Source organism: Lepisosteus platostomus, chromosome 11, assembly GCF_059453375.1.
Source record: "Lepisosteus platostomus isolate fLepPlt1 chromosome 11, fLepPlt1.hap1, whole genome shotgun sequence".
Classification (NCBI taxonomy): domain Eukaryota; kingdom Metazoa; phylum Chordata; class Actinopteri; order Semionotiformes; family Lepisosteidae; genus Lepisosteus; species Lepisosteus platostomus.
The window spans coordinates 14,491,946-14,514,496 of NC_142621.1; the positions used below are offsets into that span (position 1 = coordinate 14,491,946).

General features: G+C 39.3%; 2 protein-coding genes across 18 annotated transcripts in view; one reads left to right on the forward strand and one right to left on the reverse strand.

The window, feature by feature from the left end:
* The window catches only part of dock7 (dedicator of cytokinesis 7), a 59,372-nt gene extending 45,287 nt beyond the window's left edge, over window positions 1–14,085 (forward strand). For 6 of the 17 annotated variants that reach the window (XM_088598593.1, XM_088598596.1, XM_088598605.1 and 3 more), the window contains 16 exons: window positions 327–423; window positions 797–931; window positions 1,510–1,662; window positions 2,242–2,400; window positions 3,240–3,340; window positions 3,549–3,741; window positions 4,587–4,730; window positions 5,856–5,987; window positions 6,639–6,653; window positions 9,471–9,605; window positions 9,696–9,785; window positions 10,198–10,434; window positions 11,722–11,865; window positions 12,176–12,282; window positions 12,572–12,739; window positions 13,614–14,085. In XM_088598593.1, coding sequence (XP_088454719.1) covers window positions 327–423; window positions 797–931; window positions 1,510–1,662; window positions 2,242–2,400; window positions 3,240–3,340; window positions 3,549–3,741; window positions 4,587–4,730; window positions 5,856–5,987; window positions 6,639–6,653; window positions 9,471–9,605; window positions 9,696–9,785; window positions 10,198–10,434; window positions 11,722–11,865; window positions 12,176–12,282; window positions 12,572–12,739; window positions 13,614–13,656 — 2,053 coding nt within the window. In that variant the 3' untranslated portion in view covers window positions 13,657–14,085. Of the gene's footprint in view, window positions 1–326; window positions 424–796; window positions 932–1,509; window positions 1,663–2,241; window positions 2,401–3,239; window positions 3,341–3,548; window positions 3,742–4,586; window positions 4,731–5,855; window positions 5,988–6,638; window positions 6,654–9,470; window positions 9,606–9,695; window positions 9,786–10,197; window positions 10,435–11,721; window positions 11,866–12,175; window positions 12,283–12,571; window positions 12,740–13,415; window positions 13,446–13,613 lie in introns of all 17 variants that reach the window. The other 11 variants (XM_088598594.1, XM_088598597.1, XM_088598610.1 and 8 more) reach the window with 4 other exon arrangements.
* Window positions 14,086–14,211: 126 nt separating this feature from the next.
* usp1 (ubiquitin specific peptidase 1) lies at window positions 14,212–21,736 on the reverse strand. The gene is made up of 9 exons (XM_088598611.1): window positions 21,588–21,736; window positions 20,470–20,681; window positions 19,905–20,031; window positions 18,607–18,714; window positions 17,978–18,144; window positions 16,945–17,681; window positions 16,623–16,787; window positions 16,075–16,276; window positions 14,212–15,738 (listed from the first exon to the last, which is right to left on the reverse strand). Exons 2-9 carry the CDS (start codon window positions 20,640–20,642, stop codon window positions 14,991–14,993), a joined length of 2,427 nt encoding a protein of 808 aa, XP_088454737.1. The 5' UTR covers window positions 20,643–20,681; window positions 21,588–21,736; the 3' UTR covers window positions 14,212–14,990.
* Between the last annotated feature and the right edge of the window lie 815 nt (window positions 21,737–22,551).

Here is a 22,551-nt window from a genome sequence, read left to right on the forward strand (position 1 = left end):
CTTGAGTTGTTTTTTACTCCACATCAGATTAAAGAAGTGGGATATGTTTTTTAAACCACAAGAGCTGTTTTGTGCAGGTTTAATGACAGCATAGGCAGTGGAAGAAGCCGGGATCCTCCGTTAGGTTTGTAGCCTATTGTATCACATCCGTACATACATAGGAGTTATTTAGGAATTACAGTGGTTATTTTCCTGTTTTGATGTGAAATATCCCTTTATAGCGCTGAACAGTAAAATCAGAGAAATAAGCATTCTTATCTCCTAATGTTTTGTGTACAGTTTTATTTAAAAATGACTTTATTGTAGCCTTTCTGTCCATGTAACAGAACCAGAGCAGAGCTAGAACATGAAGCGCTTATCGATGGCAATCTGGCAACAGAAGCCAATTTGATCATTTTGGACACCTTGGAAATTATTGTACAGGTACAGTATGCAAAGCCTTTGTATGTTAACAAATATATGTGTTTTTTTAAATGGTCAGAATTCAACTGGACATTTGATGACCCCCATTTCTTTGTTGTAAAATCTGCTCTGAGACACCCAGTAGATTGAACTGTAAAGAAACTCACAACTGCATTATCTGGATTTGTGTCTGTTATATGTTTATCTACACACTCAACATAATTTTGCCAATAAGTCAGTTAGATTTGAAATTGAATACAGTTTAACAAGGTTTCAAAGGCCTATGTGACAAGGTGGGCCCATTGTCCAAGTACTTTCAACTGGGATATATATAGCAGTATCAGGTAGCAGCACTCTTTCCTGTCTGCCTTGACACTGTCTCTCTGTCGAACAGACGGTGTCGGTGACCGAGTCGAAGGAGAGTGTCCTGGGCGGGGTGCTGAAGGTGCTGCTGCACAGCATGGCCTGTAACCAGAGCGCCCTCTACCTGCAGCACTGCTTTGCCACACAGAGAGCCCTCGTCTCGAAGGTCTGTACAGCCTCCCCCTGTGTGTACTGGTCCAGATCCTGGAGGGCCGGCGTGTTGGCGGGTTTTCATTCTATCCCGGCTCATAACGAAATCAACCAGCTGGCTACTGGCTTAACTGGACCAGTTTGACAGTTTGAGCTCTTCAGGAGCTCTTTAAAGAGACGTAGAATACCTGCAGACACGCCAGCCCTTCAGGACAAGGTAGTGTATATTCTTCGGCTTAAAGTCTCTTCATTAAAGAGTTTTGTCTTGCAATCAAGGTGAAGTACTTCTACTTTGTAAATAGGAATATCTGGATATGTTAAAATCTTGCAAGCCTAATATCTTGTAATACACCCTTATCTTTATACTTAACATCCATGTAGGCTTAAATATATCTGGGTACATGCATTAATATAGGTTCCTGACAGTGGAAATTACACAAAGCAGTTTCATTAGTAAAGGATCTAACAGATATAAACGTCTACACTGCAGCAAGGTCTCTGTTTGACACGGCTGATCAGCTCTTACGCTCAGTTATATGCATGGCTGTTTGGCTCTTCCCGCTGTTCCTCATCCGTGCGCCGCCACGTCCGCAGTTTCCGGAGCTGCTGTTCGAGGAGGAGACGGAGCAGTGCGCCGACCTGTGTCTGCGGCTGTTGAGGAACTGCAGCAGCAGCATCGGCACCATCCGTTCCCACGCCAGCGCCTCGCTGTACCTGCTCATGAGGCAGAACTTCGAGATCGGCAACGTGAGTGCAGAGCCCGCAGCCCCTGGGCCGACAGCACGTGCATTATTATTTGTTTCGGTGCGATATTAGATGGGAATCTTTTTTGTGCTTGTTTTATGGTTTTGGGGGTGGTTTTATTTTGTTTTTACTCTTTGTTGATGAAATCAGAGGTTTTAAAAAAGTTACCTCTCAGTCTCCCATGACTGAATGATGGGGAGATCTCAAACATGCAGTGCACGCAAGAAGACTGAAGAATATTTCTGAGCTAGAGCAGTTCTACAAGGAAGAGTGGGAAAACATACCTTACGCAAGAATAGAAAGACTTGAGAAACTGATTTCTGCCAAAGGAGGTGTTAGTAAGTACTGACTGACAGAATGCCTGAATTTTTAATTCAGCAAATAAAGCTTAATTGTGCATTACAATGTGCAGAAATATGTCATATGTTTCAGTTTGTACCCTGTGGGGGTTGTTACCTTCTTTTCACTTAGAGATTCAGTGAAACGTGGAGTTTGACCAGGGCTGCCCAAACTTTTGCATACAGCTGTATGTAAGTAATGAGTCTTTCTGGTGCTCAGAGGTTTATTTTCCTTGTATTCCAGAACTTTGCAAGAGTGAAAATGCAGGTGACCATGTCCCTGTCCTCTTTAGTGGGGACATCTCAGAACTTCAATGAAGAGTACTTGAGGCGGTCCCTAAAGACTATTCTCACTTACGCCGAAGAAGATTTGGAACTGAGGGAAACAACATTTCCTGATCAGGTTATCTGTCAACTTTTTTTATTCCTATTAAAGTAACATGGGGGGAGGTCTTCAGTTCAATGGCCGAGACCAATGCTTGGATGATCTTGGACTAACAGAAGTGGGGGAATGCAACGTTAGTTCCAGCATTTTTTTTAAATGCAGGACAGGGAGTATCTTTTGCTCTTTCTGATTACGACTAACCCGAAGAAGGAACTGATGATGAGGGTAGTTCTAGATTATTTGTCAGAAGAGGGCATCTGAATGACTGACCACAAGAGAGTCGTCTGAAGCTCTGAAGTCTAGACATTGCCCACTGGACCCCGTCCGTCTCCAGCTACAACTGAGAACCTCCAGGCAGCAGAGCACAATTGATACAAGCTGCCAGGTTTGGGAAGACGTGAGTTGGCCAGGGTTTCCTTGGCGTGCCACACAGCAATGCTCCCAGGACTTACTGGGCATATGGTGTTTTCAGTGGGGGGAGCTTTGCTTACTCGTGTGGAGCTGCATCACAAATTACGAATGGCTGAGGCAGGTAGTCGTATTTTGAGAGTGCCTGCATGGGATCTAATTTTTCCAATACTGTACAGGAAAGGTAGTGATAAGAATCTGGCTCTTCAGAGCTATGAGGTGACATGAACACACACAGGGATAGAGGACTAGTGTAGGACTTCTTTGTCTTAAATAATCCAGAAGCAGGATTCCTGGGTAGTTAGGAGATAAGTGCTTTGACTTTAATTGATTTTATAGTCCTTTGGTGTACATTTTCTATAGCGTTATACATTTATATTCTAAACGTCTTTTAGAACCCCCTGCCCAACATGCGGTGATCTTTCCTGGTTTCCATATCTTGTTTTCAGGTCCAAGATCTTGTGTTTAACCTTCACATGATCCTGTCTGATACGGTGAAAATGAAGGAGCACCAGGAGGATCCAGAAATGCTGATTGATCTCATGTACAGGTATGGATTCATTTGAGGCAGAAGCGAAGGGCGGGCAGTTTAGATGATAAAGGTATTTGTATTTGTTTCCCAGCCACAGATACTTTTTTTGTAAGATATGCATGAATAACCAAGGACAACTCGTGCCAGGATAATCCCAGAGAGAGGCAATTAAAATCCACATTCGCTCTGCTGCAGGAGAGTGATTGTTTTTACTCTATGTGTGCAGAATTGCCAAAGGGTACCAGACATCTCCGGACCTCCGGCTGACTTGGCTGCAGAACATGGCTGGGAAGCACTCGGAGAGGAACAACCACGCGGAGGCAGCGCAGTGCCTGGTCCACTCCGCTGCCCTGGTGGCCGAGTACCTCAGCATGCTGGAGGACCGCAAATACCTGCCTGTGGGCTGCGTCACCTTCCAGGTAGGACTGCAAAACTGATCCTGCAAAAAGAGATCCTGTTGCAGTTTAACTACTGACTTGGGGTGTCAGCATCCCATTGTTAACATATCACCCTGCAGCTTGCAACTGGCAACCCATTGAAGCTAAGCAGGTGTGATCCTGGTCAGTACCTGGATGGGAGACCTGGGAAAAACTAACGTTGCTGCTGGAAGAGGTGTTAGTGGGGCCAGCAGGGGTTGCTCACCCTGCAGTCCATGTGGGTCCTAATGCCCCAGTATAGTGACGGGGACACTATACTGTAAACAGGCGCCTTCCTTCGGATGAGACATAAAACCAAGGTCCCCATCTATGAATTGGCTTCATTACTCTGCTCTCCTCCCCACTGATGTGTGCTGAGCGTTCTGGTGTACTTTGCCTGCTGTCGCATCATCCAGGTGGGGGTGCACATTGGTGGTGGTGGAGGGGAGTCCCCAGTAACATTAAAGCGCTTTGAGTGGAGTGTCTAGAAGAGTGCTACATAAGTGTAAGCAATTATTATTATTAGTTATTATTATTATTATTATTATTATTATTATTATTATTATTATTATTATTATTAAGAATCTTAGTCTATAGTGCTTATACTAGCACAGTGATTTTGTTGTTGTGTCAGGTGCTGATCAGTGCCAATCTAGACAATGGTTTGCATACTGAAAATTGTAGTTTTACCTTTTCATCGTGGGAAACACAACAAGCACAAGAATTGGCCAAATGGCCTCTACTGGGTTAGCTGCTTCTTGAAATAATTGAGGGTGTTGGCTTTGAAAACGCAATGCGGTTGTCCTGTATGGCATACAGCCCTTTGGAGCGCAGCTGCTTTCTTTCAGAACATCTCCTCGAACGTGCTGGAGGAGTCGGCAGTGTCGGATGACGTGGTTTCGCCAGACGAAGAGGGGATCTGCTCAGGGAAGTACTTCACGGAGGCCGGGCTGGTGGGGCTGCTGGAACAGGCGGCAGCGTCTTTCTCCATGGTGAGAACTCGGGCCCAGCTGGGCCGCGCTGACGTCCTGCAGACTTCCTTATTTTCACTAGTCCAAAAACACCCTACTGTCTCACCTTTCGGCATCGAGTCCGAATTTCATTTAAAAGTGGGGATTTCTACCTTTATAATTTCTTTCATCCACTAGAATGGGTACTGGATGCGAAGAGACGATAGAGGTGTACTGCCAGTGAGAGGATGCCGATATCAAAAAGAGCTATTTGGACAAAAAAAATGACTCTCATGTCTGAGACTTAAGAGACAATATTTGTGTCATTATTTTTTTCTTTGGAAAACAGCCTTTCACTAACTTGCATTTCCACTATTTTTTTTATTAATAATGACAAAGGAAATGTGTAGGTGTTCTTTAAAAGTAACACTTTTTTGTTTCTTTAGTTAGTATGAATTGAAAGTTCAACAGAGCTGTTACTGAATCTTAGCCTATAGTGCTTATACTAGCACAGTAATTTTGTGGTTGTGTCATTTGCTGATGCTGATTGGTGCCAATCTAGACGATGGTTAGGATACTGAAAAATGTAGTTTTTAAGTTTTCATTGTGTGAAACACAACAAGTACAAGAATTGGCGAAATGGCCTCTTCTTGATTAGCTGCGTCTTGAAATAATTTAGGGTTTTGGCTTTGATAACATGACCGGGTATCTTGTTCCAGACTCCCACAACACTTTGTGTAAAATTAGTCTTTCCTGTTCTCACATTTAAATGCATGTCCTCTTAGTCTCCACAGTGTTGATATTGTCAGTGCCTTTGTCAGTTTGTTTCATATCTGAGTTAATTCACTTCCTTTAGCCAATCAGAGTATGGCATTAGGAATGTATCTGGTCGTGTTTTTGTATTGTGAAACAAAACTGTACACAATATTCAAAAAGTATTAGTGTATGCTATAATTTTCCTCAGATTAAAATTCTAATTTTAAAAAATGACTTTGAACTGTTTGCCTAGAGTGGGAAAAATGTCAGAATTTAAACACCTATTTCTTTTTACCCATTTCCTGAATTTTTAGTGTTTTCCATCTTATGACGATGAGAAGATGAATCAGTCTTTGAAATGTCTTCCATTAAAATGCTCAATTTGTTTGTCTTCCCTTTGTGATTATGTAGGCTGGAATGTATGAGGCAGTGAACGAGGTTTATAAAGTGTTGATTCCAATCCACGAGGCCAACAGGGATGCCAAGAAGCTTGCCACAATACATGGTAAACTGCAGGAAGCCTTTGGCAAAATTGTCCATCAGGTAAACGTTTCTTGTTTAAATAGGATATTATGAACACATAGTGATAGTATATAAAAAGCATTACTGGTTTCTTTCTCTTTTTAAGTTTGTTCAAACCAAAGTATTTCTAGCAGAAGAAGTGTTTCTGGGTCTTTAAGAGTTATGCTCATTTAATTTAACTTCTGAATGTTCACACAAGTTTCTTGCAGGTGCTGTTGTATGTAAGTGCATTAATGAACAGCCTTAGAGGTCTCTGCACATCTGTAATAGAGTACAAGCGTATAGTTTTAAAAATATGTGCACATTTTGTCATCAGTGTAACATAGATAGGACATTTCATATTTTGGTGCATTTCACAGTATGAAAGCTTTTGCATGCTTTTCTAATCTAAATGACATAAGCAAAATTTCGTCAAAGCACACAGCTTAGCAGTGTTTTTCAATTTTTTCTAATATATACTGTTATTAAAACCTTTGCAGAAGGCATGTTTGTTCAGTCTGTCCTGCATTAAAAGGATTAAAAAATAGGACATACAATCAAGGGCTCTATGTTATTTGAGACTGTATTTAAATGCGATTTGAAGCCTCACTCACACATCTAATTTACTGTTTATTTGCTGTGATGTGATTGTGTGTTTATTTGTTCTGTATTTTTTACTTTGTTGTTACACAGAGTACAGGCTGGGAGGTAGGTTGTGTTCATAGTCCTGCTTGCCCACATGTGCTAGCTGTGGGTGTCATGTTGCTCTCTGCTGTGAATACAGTCCATTAACCTCTGATTTTACTGTTCATCGTGCTGTTGTGATGTACAGACAGCAGCCAGAAACAGTGTTAACGTGACAGTTTGGCAGGCAATGCATGGGTTCCAAAGTGTCACACTAATGAAGAGCCTTGGTGAATGAATCACTTCATCATCACTAGTGTTTGACCCTCTCACCAGCACTGGCATCCGACGTTTCCTGTTTCCATCAATTTCATCCTCAACCACAGGGTTCGATTTAAGTGCCATTTTGATTTTAAGACCCCCTATCCCACCCCACTCCCTTCCTTTTCTCCCCTGACACAAAAAAAGTAGCACAGTTGTACTTATTTGGGCTAATGAAGTCATAGTAGCTAGAACCTGTGCAATTTATTTTTATGTGCATCCATATAAATTGACGAACCTTGATTTGTAACATGGTTTAATTTTTGTTTTATTTTTTTTTAGTTTTATGTAAACTAAAATCGACCCCTGAACTGTTCTTTTGACCAGATCTGCGTTCCCCCTATTAACCTCTATCTTTGTACATTGTGGTGTATTGCATGGTAAAGAGAAACACTAGACTCCCGCACCTGTCTGTTTCCTCTGAGCCCTGTTTCCTCTGGACTGTGTGTGTCTGGGGCAGTTCTGGCACTGTCTCCTCATGCTGTGCTTAGTATGCTTGCCTTCCACTAGTAGCAACAGCATGGTTTGGTTTGTTTCCTCTTGTTCTGCACCATTTTTTCTGTTTTGTTGTCATTGTTGATGTTCATTTGCTGTAGCTGCTGCCTTTTGTTTCTCTTTGGTTGTTTTTTTTTTTTGCCTTTTTTGGAAGTTCCTCGCCCTGATTAAAGTACTTTCTGTTTTCTCCTCTGATTCCCCTGGTTGCTGACCCCTCCTTCCCACTTTAATTATTGTGTGTTGTGGTAAGTTCCTAGTTTGAGGGTTTTTTTCTGTTACTTTATGGACACCTAATGCAATTAACTAGTGAAGGGCTGAGCTAAAGCTGGGCTACGGTTGATTTGACTTGACAGTGAAAATGTCACAGCATTCTTTTAGGGTATAAAGGTCAGCTGGACGGTGTGTCCTGAAAAAAATTCAAACTGCAAATGATCTGCTTGGGATGTAGCAGAAATAGCCACCCAGTGAAAATGATTTGGCTCAGCCCGTACACATGCACTGCACAACCCTCCTTTTCACAGCTCACACCTTTTGAACAGCAGGTGTACTTTACCATGCTAAACAGCCACCTGTCTCCACCTTTCCTTTTTTCCTGCCAAGGCTTAATCAAGTTCATCTTTAAATGCCTGCGTGGGTCTCCTTCATCTGCTTTTCTGGGAACTCTTAAAGCTTTGGTTGTTCAGGATATTGATTTCACAGAACTAAAGCCTTCCTTTATTCTATTCTACCTAACCTCAGGAAGGACACCTCTGGTCCTTCCAAATTCTCTCCTTTCTCAGACAGCATCTCGCTTTCTCCTATCAACTAGTCACCGTTCTTCTGGTGCTTTCTCTCTCCATTTTTTTTGTTTTTATATTTTTTCCCATACCTGTTCTTAGTAAAGTAAATGCATTATTTAAGACTGTGAGGGTCATTGTTTATTCTTCATAACGCTTTTGTTTCTGAAATTACTTCACAATAGCCAAAACTGATTTTTAAAAAAGAAGGTTCCAAAAAACTTCAGTTATTTTCCTACTGTGAATGAATGTTGTTGTTGTTTTGTGTATGTAGACATTTTTTGAGGCTGATATTAATTACAGAGTAACCCTGGGTATCATGTGACTTTTTACACAGACACACAAACTCAAGTCACCTTTGAGCCTCAGCTGTTACAGTGGTAAAGTTTTTCTGTGCAGCACTTCTGATTAATTAAATGATAATGATTGTGAACGTAGTCATCTTAGATCTAGCTAGAAAACAGACTTGATGGCCAGCAAATTCAGCAGAAGCTCCAAATAAACCACATCATTTCAATTTCTTTTTCATTTGTTAAAAAATGTCATGCAGTCCTCATTTGAAAACATTCGAAATAATTGATTTACAAAAAGTCTTCTCCGTATGCATTATAGCATGAAACATTTGAGTAAGTTTAAATAATGTGTTATTTGAAATGAACTGAATCAACATTTCAGTTTTAAGTTTTAAAATATCAAATAGTCTTGCCACAATAATATATAAAAATAATAATATAAAAGCATGCATGAAAGCTTTTGAATGGACAAATGGAAAGTTTGAAGTTGCCTGTTTTTTTAATGAGTATTGGAAGTGAAATACTATGAGCATTAGTTTTCAGAGCAAATCCTGATTAAGATTATAGCAATATTTATTTATATAGATATGAGGGATTTCTGTATGTTAACAATGTTCTTGAAAACAGTTAATGTTGGGGAAAAATAGTTTAGAAGTAGTACATAGATTGTACAACTGTAACTCTAAAGAAAAAGGGTAAAAGTGTTTACATACCCCTCTCACCTCTACTTTATCAGTGTGTAACGGGGTAAAGCACATTGCTTTCAGCATTTTATCTGTGCACCCATTTGTGGTAAACCGTTTATGTGTTTTATAACTGTTTATGGTATTATTATCCTTGATAAAGTTTACCTTTAAATCTGTTTGTAATTAACATAATGAAAAAAAAACATTAGGAACCAGTCTTGACATCTGCAGCTTATATACAGAATGAGAATTACATGTTGTAAAGGACAATAAGTGATTGTAATGGTGTTGTGCACTGAAAAGGCTGATCAATATGCTTTTGCTTTAAAGGATGGTAAGAGAATGTTTGGCACATATTTCCGGGTTGGGTTTTATGGATCTAAATTTGGAGACTTGGATGAACAAGAATTTGTTTACAAGGAACCGGCAATAACAAAGCTTGCAGAAATTTCTCACAGATTGGAGGTAAAGAAATAAAAATACATTCTGAAATGTGTTACTCAAAATGTGTTGGTTGTTTTTTGGCACTAAATGTGTGCCCTTGATTTTATGAAGGGATTTTACGGAGAAAGGTTTGGAGAAGACCAAGTGGAGGTCATAAAAGACTCCAATCCTGTGGACAAATGCAAACTAGATCCAAACAAGGTATGGGACTTGGTCTAATTTTCATATTTGAGTTTTTTTTTTATAGGTGATCTGAACATAAAAGAACAAATCAATTTCAGATTTTTTTTTCTTGGTCTATCTTAGGGATTTCCAGTGTTAGACTTTTCTAACGCCATTGTGATTTGTCTGAACATTAGAATGATTTCTAATAAGCAGTTGAATGCGTGTGAAAATTGAAGATAATCTTGTCAGACGTTAGCCAGAGATCATGAGCATTTCTGTCGAATGGTCCTAAATCTGAGCAGGTGTACACGCATGTAGTACTTTGCTTGAAGAGAAATAGAAGCATTTGCAAACTAGCTTAATGCTTTGCTTTGATTTAAACAATTTAATGATAAAGCGCAGATTGATTTACCCTTTGGGTTCATGTCATTTGTTTTCTTCTTCTCAGGCATTCGTTCAGATAACATATGTGGAGCCCTACTTTGACACTTACGAAATGAAAGATCGAATAACATACTTTGATAAAAACTACAACTTGCGGCGCTTCGTGTATTGCACACCCTTTACGCTGGACGGCCGGGCTCATGGTGAACTTCACGAGCAATTCAAACGCAAGACAATCATGACCACCTCCCATGCCTTTCCCTATATCAAGACGCGCATTAACGTCATCCACAAAGAAGAGGCAAGCCCTTTATTTTATTTTCTACACAGATGAAATGTTACAGAGATGGCTGAAGTTCAATATACAAAAGAGGCATAAATGGTTAGAAAATGTGTTACATATAAAGGTAAACTTTTGTGAATAATGATAAGAAGAATTCTTTACACTTATGTATCGCTTTTCTGGACACTTCATTCAAAGCTCTTTACAGCTAATGGGGACTCCCCTCCACCACCACCAATGTGCAGCCCCACCTGGATGGTAGCCGAAGTGCACCAGTACGTTCCCCACACATCAGTTCTCAGTGGGGAAGAGAACAGAGTGATGAAGCCGGTTCATAGATGGGGATTATTAGGAGGCCATGATTGGTAAAGGCCAGGGGAAAAATTAGCCAGGACACCAGTGTAACAACAGTGCTTTTTTCAAGAAACGCCCTGGGATTTTTAATGATCATGTAGGACTTTGGTTTTAAGTCTTATTTGAAAAATGGCCCCTTTTTTTAACTGTATAGTGTCTCCATATCTATACTGGGTCCACACAGACAACAGGGTGAGCACTTTCTACAGGTTGCACAAACAGCTCTTCCAGCAGCAACCTTAGCTTTCCCAGCTCACACCTGCTTTAGTAAGCTGCAAGTTGTGAGGTGCAGGGTGATAGAGCTGCTGGCTATTTCAACAGAGAATAGAGCTGAATACAAACTACCTGGAGAATGCTATTTAATGACGGTTAATGCTGTTGTGTTTTTATTTCTATTTTGGCACATTTCTGATTATTTTTTATTGATATTTATTGATATTTTACTGATATTGGCTGTACCTACAAGAATACCTGAGATTTAAAATGTTGGATTTTGGTTATTATAGCCAATAACTTAAAGCATATGTGTTAAAAAAAAGTATGCCCACAAATGCTGCAGATTGTTAATAATAATAATAATAACATCACTTTATTAACCCTTTACAATTTCTTGCATTAGGAATTCTTTTCGCATACCCCAGCTTGCTCTCCATGAGACACACAGACAGGGAGAGAGCCTGGGGTCAGGGCGCAGGGTCAGCCATTGTACGGCACCCCTGGAGCAGTTGGGGTTAAGGGCCTTGCTCAGGGGCCCAGCGGAGTAGGATTCCTCTGCCAGCTGCAGGATTTGAACCGGCAACCTTCCAGCCACAGGCGCAGATCTTTAACCACAGAGCCACCGCTCCGTTCTTGAAATTGTCAGGAATGGAACACCATTAATGGATTCACTAAGTGCTAACCAAGGCACTACAGTGAAGAGGGAAATTAAAAACACAGTAATGCTGTTCACAGATCATTTCAACACCCATTGAAGTCGCCATTGAGGACATGCAGAAGAAAACGCAGGAGCTTGCCTTTGCCACACACCAGGAACCTGCCGACCCAAAGATGCTGCAGATGGTGCTCCAGGGTTCTGTGGGAACTACTGTCAATCAGGTGACTTTTACAGAGCTTTGTGGATTTAACCGCATGCTACTTTTAATGCCATAGTGCCTCTCTACCAATGTGTTGCTTTAGAGCAATTGCTGTTGCTGATTCAATACAGTTCTTTAAATATTAATTTTCACCTTATGACCCTATTTTGATAGTTTTGTCCCTATTGTGATCAAACCCTGAAGGTATAGTTCTAATGTGATGAATGTATTGAGGTTGGATGTGTGGTTTCTCCAAACAGTTTTGTCATAAGCAGACGGTGAGAAAAAAAGAAGGCAGCTTCAAGGTAGTAATTTTTTTTTGTCTTCTTAAGGGTCCCCTTGAAGTTGCTCAAGTGTTCTTGTCAGAAATACCCAGTGATCCAAAGCTGTACAGACATCACAATAAACTGCGACTGTGCTTCAAGGACTTTACAAAAAGGTAAGTATATAAAGTTATTTGAATTGAGTTTTTTAGAAACCTCAAACTGTCAAATTATTTAGGAGTCAATAAAAATGTGAAATTGTTTCTATTTTTTCCTGAATTATTATAGTTATTATTATTATTATTAAAAGGTGCGAGTTTCAAACAGGAAAATTCACATTGTCCCTGTTCTAATTGACAGCCTTTAGATGATTGGAAAATCAAAGAGAACAGATCCAATTAAAAATACAATAACTGATAACTGATGGTGAAACACCTTTGAACATCCCTTAACTTGGTTACCTAGGTGTGAAGATGCCCTTCGCAAAAACAAGAGTTTGATTGGCCCAGACCAGAAAGAATACCAGCGAGAGTTAGAGAGGAACTATCACCGCCTCAAGGAATCCCTACAGCCCCTGATAAACCGGAAGATTCCCCAGCTTTACAAGCCAGTATTACAGGTCAATTCCCACAGGTAGGTCTCTGAAGGTCTTATGATGTTGACACCAAAATCCTAAGTTCTTCCAAGAAACGAATGGAAAGCTTACAATAATTATCAATCTCCAGACACATCTTTGTTAATGGTTCTAATTGCAGCTAAAAAATAAGTTTTATGAGGTTGTGTGTGGACTATACATACCACTTTGTTGCATTAATTTGCAAAACTTTAGCATGTGGAAATACATGGCTGAACTAAATTTAGCTATTTTGGGAAAAGCATGATCAGATGCTTTCAGAATCTTCAGAACTTTAGACCCTTTTTTTAAAATTAGATTCGATTTGTTTGCTTTTTATATTTATTCTAACGTCCCATTTTTTTCAGTAATGGCGTCTTTCCTACCACTCACCCAAACAGGCTAGTTTTGTTTAGAGCCATGGACATCCTATATGTACAAACACTGACTTCCATCTCATTGAACTTTGCAGGAGATTGAATCCTTTTACAATTCACATTCAAGATGATGTACAGTTGTCAAAGGAAAACTAGAATGGACTGACAAACTATTTTTAAAATAAGCCTAAACATTGAGTAAAGGAACACTATTGCAGTATATGCCAGGTAGTTATATATACTAGTTGTGCAAGTTACCAAATAAATTGATACAGAAGTATTTCAATAAATTAATAACTTTTTTTTGTACTGCATGCAGCAAACGGAGCACTTAACAAGGTAGTCTAAAGTGAGTGGAGTGGCCAGTCTGTGTTTGTTTTCTGACAAGAGCATGGTTCAGTCGTATTCGTTTTTGATTGTCTTTTAAGGTATTGTTTATACACTATACATTTTCATTTATGGTTGTTTTATGTAACCAAATTTAACAAGTAATTTTACTGTTTTCGCATTTTTACAGAGATTCCTTCAGCAGACTGAGTCTTCGAAAATTGGAAATTTGAAAAAGTATTCATGCGTTAATAGAGAGGTCTATTCAGTATTCATGTGAGTAAAACACTACAGTGTTAAACCCTGGTACGTCATTCCAGTTCTTTGGTGGTTTACAGACTTTTACAATCTTGTGTTATAATCTGTATTGGATTTTAAAGTGGGTCTTATGACGGTATGTGTTAAAACATGGATAACCTAACAAAATGTGCACATTTATAATTTTGTCTTGATGGATTTTGTTAGATTGTGTACAACTTGAAAAAATTATATTTAATCACAAAACAGGCAAAAATGTACCACTATTTATCAAAAAAGTAATGGTTTATTATTTTAGTTACTTCATTTGTTAAATTAGAAAAATGTTTTAAATGTCCTGAAAAAGTTTTATGTAGGTTTTGTTTACTTTAAATATTTTACTAAATAAATTTTAATGTCTGTAATCTGTGCATAAATGATTTATTTGCTAACATGGGTACTCAAAAATTCATGTAAAATTTGATTTCAGCATAAATAATTAGCACATACACCTTTAATAAAACAATGTAAGAAACAACTTTACACATGAGTAGAAAATAATGTAAACTTTATAAATCCATTAATAGCTATATCATATAGTGCCACTGACTATCACAATTTGAATACTAACAAATTTGGAATTTACAAAATAAATCAACTGTAGCAAAGACAGTAATAGACCTCTGTGGTCATTCTCCCAAGTGTCAAAAACATTGAACCTCAAATCTAACTCAATTTATACAGCCAAAACAAACTGAGATTTTGTTAAGAGCAGATAATTCTCAAAAGGAGTTTTTAGGTTTATAAAATGTTAGCATTTAACTATGTATATAAAGATGACTTTTTAAGATCAAAGACATTTTCTCATGTGACTTTGGCCTTGTATTTGAGCTGTATGCTACTGTATGCCATTACCCCTATAAAAGAATATGGTTAAAATAAAGCAAAACTTTATTCACTGTAGATCAATGCCCAATTTCCTTAGAAAGCCCAGTAATGCTAGTTCACAAAAACTAGTTTAAAACAATAATACACTTTCTGTATCAATCTAAAGCAATAAATGTACAGACTACAAAGTATTTCATATTACAGTAGTACAAACAGTCCTAATGATGCATTATAAGTGCCAAGGTGCTACACAAGCCATCACAAACTGTAATGAGTACAGGCTATTAGCCTGAACCTGAAGTCTACAAATTGTCTTAAAGAAGGTAAACTGTGTATAAGCATGTTTTATGAAAAAGAAACTAGATTAAATTGTTTGACCCATGCATTTACAGTGGATATGAATACAATCCAACCACAACTAAAATCAGCAGCCATTCAAGGTTCAGATTACTTTCTTGTAGAACAAGAGATATGGTGTAGATGTTGTACATGACTCTGGTGAACAGGCACTCAAAAAGTCCTTTTCGTCAACGAGTCTTACTTCAGAGTCATCAAACAGCATCCACTTTCCCTCATAATCTAGTAGGTTACAAAAGGCTGAGTCAGCCAATGGGCTCTTAGCATCCAAAAGTTCATTACAAGTGCTGTTTGCATCAGCAGATTCTTTCTCACTCTTTATAGCACTTTCATATCCACTGGCACAGCCATGATCTGTTTTTCCATTGTTACCAGTAGCACAGATGGGTTTTTCAGAATTAGCTGCCTTGTTTCCACCTAGTTCAAAGCTTGTTATGCTCCTCTGGCCTCCTAAGAGCCCAATACCCTCTGAAGACTTCTTAGTGCTGACTTTGCCAGTTGCTGTGGAATGTCCTTTTCCACTCTTGCCAAACGAGACTTCGCCATCGTCATATTCCTGGATATCACATGCCCTTGCTTCTGCTTCATTCAGAGGTTCTGGTTTGAGGTTCTCTTCTATATGTACCTTATTCTGAAGTTTTACATTTTTTAGGTCCATCATCTTGATGTAGGTTGTGTAATGTCCACTGCTGATGGTGACTCCACTGTGCATCACAACGGCGAATAACTCATAGTCTTCCTTTGACGGTTTTGTGCACCATTCATCCAAGGACAGCTTAAGTGGTGTCTGCAATGGGGTGTTCACTTTAGAGAGTCCAGCATAAGGGTCAAACCTAAAGCAAAAAGAAAGTAAAATCATACTTGTATTAGGGATACATTCAATAAATTCCAATTACAGACATACCTATTATATAGAGACAGGCTTTTATCGAACTTAACATTATCGTCATACATTAAATTGTATTTACCAAGCATCGTTTGTTATAGAGATTTGTATGTAATATTTATATCAATAGATTATATTGTATATATAGATCTATATAGATCAATCGTCAGAATTATCAAAAAGTGCATTTTTCTAAGCATACAGAACTTTAAAAAAAAATTAAATTGATACATTACTTATATGACAGAACTGGGATCATATGTATACGTATGAAAAAACATACTCAGAACTGTTGGCAGCAAAGCACTTCAAATGAATTGTTATAACTTCAGGAGTTTTGTCAAACAAAAGGCTTCGTTCAGCTTCAGTGTAGTGATGGCAGGTTTCACAGAAATATTTGTCTTCCCCAACAATCCTCTCCACCGATGCAAACTGAGATATTGCCCATTTCAGTGTCTTAAGCTCCATTTTAGGATCCGGCGAAACTGTAAATAAAACATTGAAAAACTTGTTTTAAAAAGCAGCATGAAAAAAGGACATTATACAAATCTGTCACATGTTTCACAGATATTAAAAATAATCAATGGGCACATGCTTTAAAGACAAATATAGAAAGAAGTGCACATAAAGGTGTAAATGTTGTTTTTTATCTGTAACTGTGCATGAAAACACAATGTACAAAGTGGCCCTCTGGAGAGGGAGATGGAGGGACCTGACAGGATTCCTCTCAGATACAACTTTTTCCAAAATTAGTACAGGAAATTAAATCTCATGGAATTCCTAATATTTTCTCCGTCCCACTGTTTCCTACTCCTGTCGATGTAGACTCACTTTCTGTGCTGCTGTCAACTTTGCTGGGCTCGTCCTCTTGCACTGGCACACTGATGTCCTGGAAGTCTTCCCTCCTCTCCGTGTAGCATTCGCACTCCAGGCACCGGGTTCGCAGGACCAGCTGCCCCTGGAACAGCCGCTCCATCAGGTCGAAACAGCACTCCCCTGGAAAACGCAAGGACCAGGAGGACATTAACAAAATGGGATTGATGGGAACCTGCTTCACTATTCACTCGTTTTGTCTTTTTAATATGTACTTCCTTATGCAGAAGGAAACAAGGTCATTGACATACAGAATTTGCCAACTTTTAAACAAATTCACCTTCACTCTTGGTCTTCTCTTTTTCATGCGAGAGATTGTCAACTGGATGATCTGAAGCAGTGTCGTCCTTCACATCTTCATCTTCTACCAGAGCCAAACAAGGCCCGTTTCCCACTGGTGGTTTTACTTCTTCTTTACCCCCCGAATGCAAACTTCTCCTTCCCATACTGCGGAACTTAGAGAAGATGCTGGGCTGTTTGCCTGAAGACTTTAACCAGCTTAGTTTGGGGCGTTTCTTTTTCTTCGCAATTCCCTTGGAGACATTGTCTTTTTTGTCATCTGAATCATTTCCTTCCTCTTTTACCTCTTCCATGTGGCTTTCTATCACAATGTCACTGGAAGACTTTCTCTTTGACCGTGTGAAGTGTTTATTTTCTTCCACTGGTTTTTGTGTTTTATGAGGTTTTGACTTCTTTTTAGCATTCCCAACTTCTGTATCGCTTTTTCTTTTTCCATTGGCCTGCCCTTCCAGAATTCTGTCTTGCTCAAGGTTCTTTGCATCCTTTAATGCATTCTCAGTCTCTCTGATGCTCACTTTAGGTGCAGTGCTGCTTATAATCTCTTCCTTTTCTGCCGTGTGTTTTTGGTGCATCTCTGTTGGCTTATCGGCTGCGTCCTCATGAGACAAGTACTCCTTCTTAATAGTTTCACAAGCCTCCTGGATGTAGCCAAGGATACACTGCAGAACCTCCTGAGCATCATGCTGCAGATATCCCTCATACATGGGGTTAAGCTGCCTATGAAAATAATACAAATGAAAACATCAAGTTCCACATCACAGAGATTTTTGAAGTACAACTTAATATTTTATAAGCAGACTGCAAGGAAATAAGTCCCTTGATACTCTAAAGCTCATATTCCCTTACCAACATGAACTAGACTTCCAGGTTTCCACATTACTAACTTTAACAGTAGAAGAGGACACTAGTTGGATTACTGTAAATGTATACTTCAAAAAACATGTTTTGTAGCCTTGAGTGCACTATCTCCTTGGTCTCAAATTGTGATGTATTTAAGACAATGATGTTTCTACCGGAGGGTGTTAAGCAGTCTTCGTGGTGGAGCTGCCAATTCCCCATCAGTGTACTTCTCAGGGTTGAGCAGATAGCTTGACTGAAGTTGTTCCAGTGATACTATCAAACTGTGAAAACTGCTAAGCAGCTCAATATTCACTGGTAAAGCCTCTTCACTTTGCTCCTGCTGCAACAACAAAATCACTGCATCAGACCAGTATGCAAAAGTCAATGTCCATACACTGTGATATAAGTGAAACTCCTCCTGCCATCCAGATTGGAATCCTGTTCATGATGGGTCAGTACATTCTTTTTCCATAAATTTAAAACTCATCTCCTATGAAAAGACTAACTTTACTAACAATTTATATCTGCATTGTTTTAAAAGGGTTGTCAAAAACCTGTTCATTTCAGTGTTTTCTCTGTTGTGTTTATTATTAAACATCTCCCTGGAAATTTTAAAATCAACTACCGATTCTGTCCTTCCTCTCATAAATTGAAACTGTGTTCAAGGTGGCCAGCTTCTCCGATTCCTTTCCACCATACTATCTAAATGCTGAGAATTACGAAATTATTCAGATACACTGGCAATGTCAAAATGCTTTCAACAACCATTTCTTTTAGCTGTTTACATTTTTTGCAGTAATACCTTTTCCTCGGTTTTTGCTCCATCATCCTTTTGCTTTTCATTCTTCTTCGACAGCAAGTTATACAATTTTTTAATTCCATCTTTAAATCCAGGGCAGTAATACAGCACCTAGTTGTAGGCAAAAAAAACTTACGATGTATAATTGGTGGTACCAAAGGAAATCATTTCCTTATCCAATGTAACAAAGTTGTTAAAAAAAGGGTAGACTCACCATTTGTTGAATAAATACCTATATCCCACTTCTTAGTAGGGATATTTGAGCATTTCTACACGCATTACTACCAGCTCCTTCAGATGACATGTCTAGCATATGTGAACTGTTTTAAGTCATACCACAAACAGTCTGTTGGGTTTAGATGGAGAGCATAATGCCCATTCAAAATGCTGATTTTCTGTGCCAATATCTGGCATGCTTTTGGTCATTATCCAGCTGGAAAAGATCACACGTAACCTAGCTTGAGCATCTAAGGAGTAGGAACCAGGTTTATGGGTAAAATATCCTTATATACTTTAAACTCCATCCATTTCTAAAATCCTAACAAGGCCACCAGGACAAGTGGAAGTAAAACAGACTCACCTCCATACTTCAGTAAAGGGACTGCACTCTTTTAGAACATGAACTTATCTTTGTGTAAATCATACTGCAGACTAAACTACCCAAAAACGTACATTGATTCCTACTACATCACTTGGTCCAGTATGACATGGAAGTCAATTAATTGCTATTTGGCAAATCTTCAAGATACCCAATTATGGGTATGATTTGGCCTATGAAAATATTGTGCTCTGACTATATATTTGCAGCCATATCACCCTGCAACTCACAACTGGCAGCCCACTGAAGCTAAGCAGGTGTGAGCCTGGTCAGTACCCGGATGGGAGACCTCCTGGGAGACACTAAGGTTGCTGCTGGAAGAGGTGTAAGTAGGGCCAGCCAGGGGCGGTCACCCTGCGGTCCATGTGGGTCCTAATGCCCCAGCATAGTGACGAGGACACTATACTGTAAACATTTTCTTAACTGTCCCTCCATTTGCTGAGGTTGATATTCTTTTATCTTACATCATTAGAATATTCTCCAACACTCCCCATTATGGCATGGTTCCCGGTGTTTTGCAACACTGTCCAAGCTCCTTGAATACCCAATGTCAATTAAGGTGAAGTATCGACGAATGTTTTTAGGCTTCGGGAAATACCAGACAGAAAACACATCAGCAGTTTGGATTGTATATCTGAATTACAATTACTGAAAGGCTTCAAAACCTTGAATGTCCTACTTGCATGAAGCCAGTTCTATTTACCTGCAGAATGCTGTTCAGATAGCAGGTGTTCCCAAGGTTATTAAGTCCAACAAAAGGCACAAGTCGTTCTTTCTTTTCACAAGTAAGTGGAGATGATGGATTGGGGACCGGTACAACTTGGTCACAACTGTAAAAGACGTACAAGGTTATTGCCATAAAAAGTTTTACCTTTGGTCTTTTTATACTGTAACGCATACGGCCATCAGGGTGTGTAAGAGCCGGCTTACCAGAGCGGTGACGTCGCCGCCCTTCCCTGTGATAGCAGGACCACAGCTACTGGGCTGTAGAGAGATCTCTCTTTGGCTCACCGGGCTGGGTCCCTGCTGAGTGACGCGGGAGTCCCAGGTTCGAGCCCCTGACGGTGCGGGGCCGACCTAATGCGGCAAGGGCGCCCGCCTGAGCTCCCGTTGCGTTACAATACTTTTAAATTATGATTAGAAGCCAATTGACTTGAAAATGAGTCAAACCAGACTACATCACCAAAAACCTCACATTTGTGAATATATATATCTCATATGTAATTTTGGAATGAGCCAAATCCTGAAAGTAAAAAGTGCTCTCTGACCTTTCAGTTACAGGTGGTTCTGAAGGCTTGTCCTCCTCCTCCTCCTGTGCCTCTGAGAAATTTAAAGCTCTTTTAGTTTCTTTTTTCTGGAAGAACTTCAGAGACAGTCGGTTCTTCTTGAGCGGACTACCACTTGCTGCCCCATTCCCTTCATTCTGCACAAGGCCAGGCATTTTAAAACCCCTTGGCTGACACCACGCTTATTGGAGGATCTAGAAGAGAAAGACGTTTTCAGCAGTCGTACACCTGTATATAGCCACATCCCACCAGTTACTGGTCTGTTTCCATTACAAACGACGCCTCACGGCCTCGGCATTTAACTTTAACTTTGGAATGCCCGTTTAAAAAATAACTGTTCTTCTAACACAGTTACACGTAAGAACAGTACCCGTGGGTCTTTTAAATCTGACACTTAAGAGCCCAACCCACACATTCCGCACTCAACGCCTGCAAGTAAGCACCGCCTAGTAACGAGTACTCGCGTTACAATTTATACACAATCAACGCACTGGAAATCGTTCGCAGTTTTATACATTTTATAAAAAAAGAAAACATTTATCGCAACTACATCTTCCAGCCTTTAATTCCGGACTTCATCCCTTTAAACCTGTATACTGTATACATAGCCGTTCTCCGAAGTGGGGGGGAAAGTGGGTGGCATTTAGCAGCTCGCAGTAATAGCCTTCTTATTTTAGTTTCTTCAAATATGCAATATTTTCTCTTTGAAATCCTCAAACAGCTCAGGGAAATCAACACGTTGGGAAGGGCTTATAGACTAGCTGCGCATTCGTGTCTGTTAAAAGCTGGAAAGCCCTGGTATATTCCCCACACACGATGGAAATATACTGTCGTTAGGCCACAGCTACAACAGCAAGCTCCTCCCCTCTGCCATCCACACTACGAACCAGTTAATATCAAACGTGTTTTTCTCTTTTTACCTTCAGATAATCACTCAAAGTTGACTCTTTAGAAAAACAAAATTATAACAAAAATACTTCCGAACGCCTTTAAGTCAGTGTTACAGATATATACAAAGCTTTCGAAATGAAAACAAAATAATGCCACTTTCGTTTTAATTAGGTGCACACAAAATATAACCACACGTGTAATTTACTCACCCTGGGTGAAATGTTAAGCATTTTTGTTGATATCTTGAATGAAAATAGGTTTTAATTACTTAGCGTTTTTTTTTTATCCATTCAACAAATTCGTTTGTTTTCGTATTATCCCAACCAGCACAGAACTTGGCGGTTTTTCCACTGTAAAGACCCCGCGCTGTCTTTCCTGCTTTAGTCGTCAAAAACACCGCCAGAACAAAACCCGAAACGATTCGCTCCCATTTCATCGGTCTGGGGAAAGTATGCAGGAAATGTTATAATAATTGTTTTCGTGTAAGATACTTTTATTGTTTTATAATGACTTAAAATAAATATTTTTTTATACAGGCAGTATCTGTGAAAACCTTCAGTGCCTCATACCACGTGATAACTGAGCATCCAGTAAGGAAGCCATGTTTGTAAAGGAGGTTTTTTTAGTAAAGTGATAGGTAGTGCTGGTTTGCAAACTTAGAAGATTTGGGTGAAACGAAAAACGAGTATGAAATACAAATATCTGTGGTTTTTTCTTATTTTGTTGGCTTAAGTGTGTTTTCCCTTGATTAATACTGTTTATATGTACATTGACTTGATGCAAAAATAATTTAATGTGTGTGTAACAGTCACTTCTGGAGTTTGCAAATATCATTGTCTAAATAATTAACTGATTTGCAAAAAAAATATTTGGAAGTGATTAGAAATAATATTGCTATTTCTTACATTATTTTCAAATTGGAATATCCATGGAGTAAAATATCATACTGTGAGCGCTGAAACAAAACCAGCCTATACAATGTGGCCTGAACACAGGCTTAATGTAATGAAGGAAAACAATTAAAAATGTAGTTCAGGTGGGTAGCTGCGTCAGCATGCGTAGGCTGCAAAGGAACAAGTAATAGGTTTATTCCATGCTGAAAAAAAAGAAGAAAGAGAACACAACGTTTCGGCCGTGGAGCCTTCTTCAGGTGTGACAATTAAAAATGTGTTT

Bases quoted from the DNA above. Each gene is read 5' to 3' on its own strand.
- usp1 (XM_088598611.1), bottom strand. From the start codon at position 20,642: ATGCCTGGCCTTGTGCAGAATGAAGGGAATGGGGCAGCAAGTGGTAGT. The intron at 16,277-16,622 runs GTGAGTCTACAT...TTTTATTTACAG, and splicing joins AGTTGACAGCAGCACAGAAA to TTTCGCCGGATCCTAAAATG. The intron at 15,739-16,074 runs GTATGTTTTTTC...TTTTTGCTTTAG, and splicing joins TTTGCTGCCAACAGTTCTGA to GTTTGACCCTTATGCTGGAC.